Raw genomic sequence first — 6,354 nt, 5'->3', positions numbered from 1 at the left:
GACCTTTTTTTGGCACTTTCCCGACTTATCCGATTAAGGGGGCGTGGTGTGTGGGAGATGGGCATGACACCAAAAGTAAGGGGCGTGGCTTGCAGGAATTATCCATGGGTCCAAAATTCTGGCACACAGTTTAGACCAACTAAAAGTAGGTCTAAAGTAGGAATTGACAGTCTTATCCAACACCAGAATTCATCATCACAGTGATTAAAAGACTAGTGTTTTCCAGCTTGAAACTGGCGAAACCTGAGACACATTGTTAAATCCCCCCCTATGTCAGAATTATTTTATGTCTGACGTGCCCCGCACACCTATAATAGTCTCCAGTGCAGTTCAATCAAAGTTTCCCCTATTTTTACAAAAAAAATACGGCTGACAAAAACCCTTCTGTACAAAAAGACCCCTGACAAAAAACAAATCTGCTAATTTTTAGGGTTAAAAAAAAGACAAAAATAAAATAAGAAAAAATAAAATAATAATTACCGTGTCATGGTTTTAAGCATAAAATTTTGGATGGATTTTTACCTAAATTATATCATCTCAATTTAAAATTAAATTCCTAGTGAAAGATCCGCCAGCGTCATAGTAAATTCAAAGTAAATCAGTAGAGATTTGATACCATTGATGTCTGATTGACAAATCAATAGCGTAATAACCCTCCCATTTAACAAGAAGTTTCCAGGGGGTCAGGGTTGAGTCTCTGGAACACAACGCTGGCTTATTGAGCTGTTTTTCAGTTACATTGTACCAAACATGTTTGTGACATTACCTTTGATCGACAGGAGCTGTTTTTTTTTCTTTTGACCAAAGTAATTTTTTTCTATGGGTCCAAAGGTCATAAAGCAGGTTTTTCAGTGGAAAACAGGAGGCCCGGGACAGTATAAATAGTGCTGAAGGCGTACAGTGAGAGACAGTACTCATAGAGATACAGACAGCCTCAAATAGCTCTAGAGCCCTAGAGATTCAATGAACTCAATGATGGAGTATGGAATGGATGGTCTCCACCACTCTGGGGTCCAAATGGTCCAATACCTTCAGATGAACTACAAGAGTTCTCAAGACTGGTTCATGTTCATCTCCTTTGCTGCTGATTTAAGAAATACTTTCTTCATTTTCTTCCCCATCTGGTTCCACCTTTGTGAGTCAGTGGGCATCAAACTCATCTGGGTGGCGGTGATTGGGGACTGGCTCAACCTTGTCTTTAAATGGTGAGTATATGATAAAATGTTATCATATTATATTTTATTAAGTAAAAGCCACATCAAATTTTAGCCTATTAGGTCAATCCATTTTGATATCTGAAAAAATGGGCATAACATTTTTTGGGGGCAATTGGGATATAACATTAAATATATAATAGAATCATGAGGACATCAATGTATAACAAAAACTGCATTGGGCACAGGTGAACTCTGTTATTAGTCAAATTGAAAATTTCATGTTCTAAAATTGTTCTTTAGATCTTCAATACGTAATAATAATAATTACATATTCATACACAATGTAAAGTCACAAATGTGACATTCCTACAGCGTCAGACCAATACTAAGAATTTTATTAGTTTAGATTTATATTGATTTTCCATATTCCTTTTCATTTTTCAGGATTCTTTTTGGACAGAGACCATATTGGTGGGTTCACGACACAGATTACTATGGAAATACAACAGCTCCAGTCATTGAACAGTTTCCTGTGACATGTGAGACCGGCCCAGGTAAGAAAAAAACAAAATGCTGGATGTGACATTGATCTGTCCCCTTCATTGTCCATTGTTCCTCTCTCCGATAACATATAATTAATGAGCACTCACATCTTACTATGTCAGGAACTGGAACATTAGAGGTTTCACCTCTTCTACACAAACACTTTGCCAATTACGGCGAGAAATCCAAAATCTTTTTAAAAACAAATTTCACAAAGAACATTGAGTATTACACATTCATAAAACGTTAAAGGGGTTGTCCGGCCACCAATGGGGGTTTTTTTTACGCTCCTGGACAACCCCTTTAAATAAATAACCTAACTGTCCTCTCTTATAGTCCTCTATTACAATATACAGTTTGATATACAGTATATATATATATATATATATATATATATATATATATATATATATATATATATATGTCAATGTAATGTGTATGCTGGAATTATGTTTTACTTAATTTACTCTTTTACTTTACTAGGAAGTCCTTCAGGTCATGCGATGGGATCTGCTGGAATTTATTACGTCATGGTAACAGCTATCCTTACAATCATGTTAAAGAAAAGGGAATCCCTGTTTACAAGCTGGTAAGTACTGTAGGATGTATCTACAATACATAATATAACACAAATTGTATAGTAGTTTAAAAACCCCTTAAACCCCAAACCTATTAGTTTTTATAGCTTTTGTGTCTCCATATTTAAGAGCCATAGGGGGGCATTTATTATTGCCTTTCAAATGGAAAATATGCAGTGTTTTTATTTTTTCACTCCCTGTGCCTCTTGCACCTGAAGTTATGAAGTGTCGGCACCACAATATTGGTGTTTTCCAACACTCTCGACTATTTTTGGGAGCAAATTTTTGGCGGCACTTGTGAATCCACCATTTTTCTGGTGCTTCTATTTTTCCAACATAACGCAAAAATATCCCAGCTAAAAGCTGGTGAAGGGAGTTCTAAACCTTTTAGTCCGTGTGCACAATTCAATAATCACTTGCGCCACAAACTTACATCCCACTGAAAAATATAGAACGGTTCTAGCGCCTCCCTGAACCAAAAATAAGTAATGCCCCTCATAATGTTTAGTATTTCCCTATGAACATAACTCTATCAGGGCTTGGTTTTAGCACAATGGGTTGAATTTTTTTGTAATTTACCCCATTTTTTGGTACCACTAACATTTTTGCTTTTACTTGTTTTTACTTTAATTATCTTTTTTTGTGAGGAGGGTGGGACATTTCTTTTCATACATTGTTCATCTATTTTCATTAATATTAAGTCTTGTATTGGGCTTTATTATTCAATCATTCAACAATCCATATTTTGGCTTGGCATAATAGGCACATAGCAATAGAAAGCCTGAAAGCATTCATTAGGGCCAATGGCTTCCAGTGCAACTCAATTGGATCTTACACTGCTAATGTACTGAAAGAGGGGGTGGCTTTCCTACAACACCTTAAATATAATGGTTTCTTTCAGTTGAGGTATCTAAGGGGTTTACCATGATTTTGTCAGAATCACCTTGCGCCATTGTGTATTCCTTGTATAAACTACCGTATTTTTCGGACTATAAGGCGCACAAAAAATCCTTTGATTTTCTCAGAAATCAAAGGTGCTCCTTATAGTCCAGTGCGCCTTATATATGAACCTTACTTACAGACAACAGCTGCCTTGAACTGTGCACAGGTCTGCCACCTGCTGGTCGTTCATCCTTATAATCAGGTGCGCCTTATAGTCCAGTGCGCCTTATATATGAACCTAGACATTTTAGCAGGCATTTATTGATGGTGCGCCTTATACTCCGGTGCGCCTTATAGTCCGAAAAATACTGTATGTAAAAGTTATAAATTAAGCCAACATGAAATAATTGTGATCTAATCCCTACATGGAATTCTTTGTTTTCAGGTGTCTGCGGGGAGCACTTTGGACTGTGTTTTGGGCTGTCCAGGTCTGCGTTTGCCTTTCTAGAATCTTCTTAGCAGCACATTTCCCCCACCAGGTTGTGGCTGGAGTGATTTCAGGTGTGTAATGTTAATATGATAAAAGTCCGCTTCTTTATTTAGTCTGTGATAAATCAGAACCAGGGATTAGAAATGGGTCTTGTTGCATTTTTTTGGATTAAGATTTGACTCTATGAATTGTTATTGTAAATGAGTCCAGTCCTTGACCTACAGTGTGATTAAAGATTGAATCCTAAGTTATGGTTCACCCCCTGATGCACCGTGTCTAATAAAACCATAGTTGGAGTGAAGATAGGAAATTCCAGAATCTTTCTACCTAACTCATGTTGCTACATTTGTGGAGTAGAACTTGTACAGAGGAAAGTCCATCCAATTTCAGTTACATAGCGAAAACATAATTTTGGCTTCTCTACACCCCATTATAAATCATGTAACGGGAAAACCACTGCCAGAGAAATACACACTGAAGTCATTAATCTGCTTTTGCTTAATTCTAGTAGATAAATGAATCTAAGTTCATAGAAGTAGCCTAGTAGCATAGGGGAATTCATTATTAAAATTTGTCTTTGACTTGGTTGTCTATGCTCAATTCCATTTTTGGAATTTTGTGGCTTTTGTGGCTTTACCTATGCAGTGTATAAAATACTCTAAAATTATATACATTTTTATATGTAGCTTGACCTAACCAAGCCACAAATCCAGAGACATACCATTGTGTAAATGTTGTGTTAATAGGTAGCACGTTGCTATGAGCAGCTCATATACTTTTTCCGTTCTAGTAAGATGTTTCCTGTTATTTATGTATGTGAATGGCTACTGAGATCTAATCGCTGCCCCGTTCCCTTTTACACAGGCATGGTAGTGGCTGAAGCATTCCATCATACACAATCCATCTACAAGGCAAGTCTCAAGAAATACATCCTTACCACCCTTTTCCTGTTTTCCTTTGCTCTGGGATTCTACCTTGTTCTTAAATCTATGGGTGTGGACCTCCTGTGGACATTGGAGAAGGCTAAGAGATGGTGTGAAAGACCCGAATGGATCCATATTGACACTACTCCTTTTGCCGGCCTCCTTAGAAACCTTGGAATCTTCTTTGGCTTAGGACTGGCTCTCAACTCCAAACTTTACCAAGACAGCTGCCGGGGCAAACAAGCAAGCCAGTTCACTTTCCGAATTTGCTGTATCGCAGCTTCTCTTTTTGTTCTACATCTTTTTGACTCTTTTAAGCCACCCACCAAAGTAGAATTTCTGTTTTACGCCCTGTCATTCTGCAAAAGTGCTGCCGGGCCCCTTGCCGCTGTAGGAATTGTCCCTTACTGCGTTTCTCAACTTCTTCACCCACACAGTAAAAAGATTCTCTAGGGTGTTTTTTTTTTCCAAAACGTTTTTATAGAGCGTAGCATTTTTTTTTTAAGCCTTACCAAAGTATGAGACGTGACTGTGTAATGCCAACATCCAACACATGACTCCACTGTTTAGGATGAATATGTGATCAGATACAGAGAATCTATCATTTAGGAATACCACAGTCAGCAGAACGTACTGTAACCATCTCCATCTCTTTGGTGGCCAAAAATTTGTCATGGACTTGTTGAGGAACCCTTGGAGCATCAATTTCAAATAGTGATAAAGACTGTAGACATTGAAGTTTCCAGAAGCTAGTACCCTTTGGCACCATCACCACATCTCTATAGAGAAGTTTGGATGTTTCATATTGAAGTAGTTTACAATCCTTTAGGTTATTCTAAACTTACTACATAAATCAATATCCTCCAACTTATAGATGTACTTTGATCCCGGGAGTCTTAGGAGTTGAAGATTTGAAGCCATTCATTGACAGTGCAGTCCTTGATATTTTTAGAAGTACTAGGAATTATTAATGCTCTTTTCACATTGTATCAGTCCTGACCCTTATGTAAACCACCTGGGATTAGGAAATATGAACGCCCTTGCCTCTGTCTCGTGAATAGAGGGGTTGTGAATATGTTTTAACATATGGACCAGGAGCTATCGCGGCCTATATGCTAAGCAGTCACTACAAATACCATGTTTAAAGAGCCCAAAATATAACATGTTACCAGGTTGTAGCATGTCAACTAGCATTTTTTTTAGTTGTTTTTTTAAAATAGTTAGCATCGTTATTAATATATATATTTATTCACACATTAGCACCTGATGTTATTTGGTTATTTTGACCACAGCAGAGATTGTTAACTGTGTAAAGTTTCACTAAAATTTTTTTGAAAAAGTTGATATTTTTTATTAAAAAAAAAGAAAATACATCAAATATTGTGTTCTGTCATATGTTGTTTTACAAGTATATGGAAATTAATTAGTGATAATTGGAGACAAAGTTGTTTCCTTACAGGGGTATAACCTGAAACTGCAGGCACCCATAGAAAAATCTGTGATAGCACTCTCCCTCCTATCCTCCATACCATAATGTATAGATTATAGTACTATCCTTCTCATATGGAAAAGAAATACCTTATGGGCCCTAAAATAATTGCTAGGGTTATGACAGATTCATGAAATGGGACGTACAAGCCACGACAAAATTATAAAGGTGGTAGGAGCTCAAGGGAAAACCAGGCAGACGGGAGGAGAACAAATTTCCAAGCAGATCTTATCATTGGTCAGATCCAAACCCAGGCTCCAAGTACTGTGGGGGATATTTATCAGTGCTTGCA

At 37.3% G+C, this 6,354-nt stretch overlaps 1 protein-coding gene across 1 annotated transcript; it reads left to right on the top strand.

Moving 5' to 3' along the window:
- The first annotated feature begins 899 nt into the window (after positions 1-899).
- On the top strand, positions 900-5,951 carry LOC140064680 (glucose-6-phosphatase catalytic subunit 1-like). The gene is made up of 5 exons (XM_072111795.1): positions 900-1,205; positions 1,602-1,711; positions 2,184-2,289; positions 3,606-3,721; positions 4,515-5,951. The coding sequence occupies exons 1-5, from the start codon at positions 964-966 to the stop codon at positions 5,024-5,026; spliced, it is 1,086 nt and encodes a 361-aa protein (XP_071967896.1). The 5' UTR covers positions 900-963; the 3' UTR covers positions 5,027-5,951.
- Positions 5,952-6,354: the final 403 nt, after the last annotated feature.

Source organism: Engystomops pustulosus, chromosome 6 (assembly GCF_040894005.1).
Source record: "Engystomops pustulosus chromosome 6, aEngPut4.maternal, whole genome shotgun sequence".
Taxonomy (NCBI): Eukaryota; Metazoa; Chordata; class Amphibia; order Anura; family Leptodactylidae; genus Engystomops; species Engystomops pustulosus.
This window is presented reverse-complemented; position numbering and strand designations above follow the sequence as displayed.

Bases quoted from the DNA above. Each gene is read 5' to 3' on its own strand.
- LOC140064680 (XM_072111795.1), top strand. From the start codon at position 964: ATGAACTCAATGATGGAGTATGGAATGGATGGTCTCCACCACTCTGGG. The intron at 1,206-1,601 runs GTGAGTATATGA...TTCATTTTTCAG, and splicing joins CTCAACCTTGTCTTTAAATG to GATTCTTTTTGGACAGAGAC. The intron at 3,722-4,514 runs GTGTGTAATGTT...CCTTTTACACAG, and splicing joins TGTGGCTGGAGTGATTTCAG to GCATGGTAGTGGCTGAAGCA.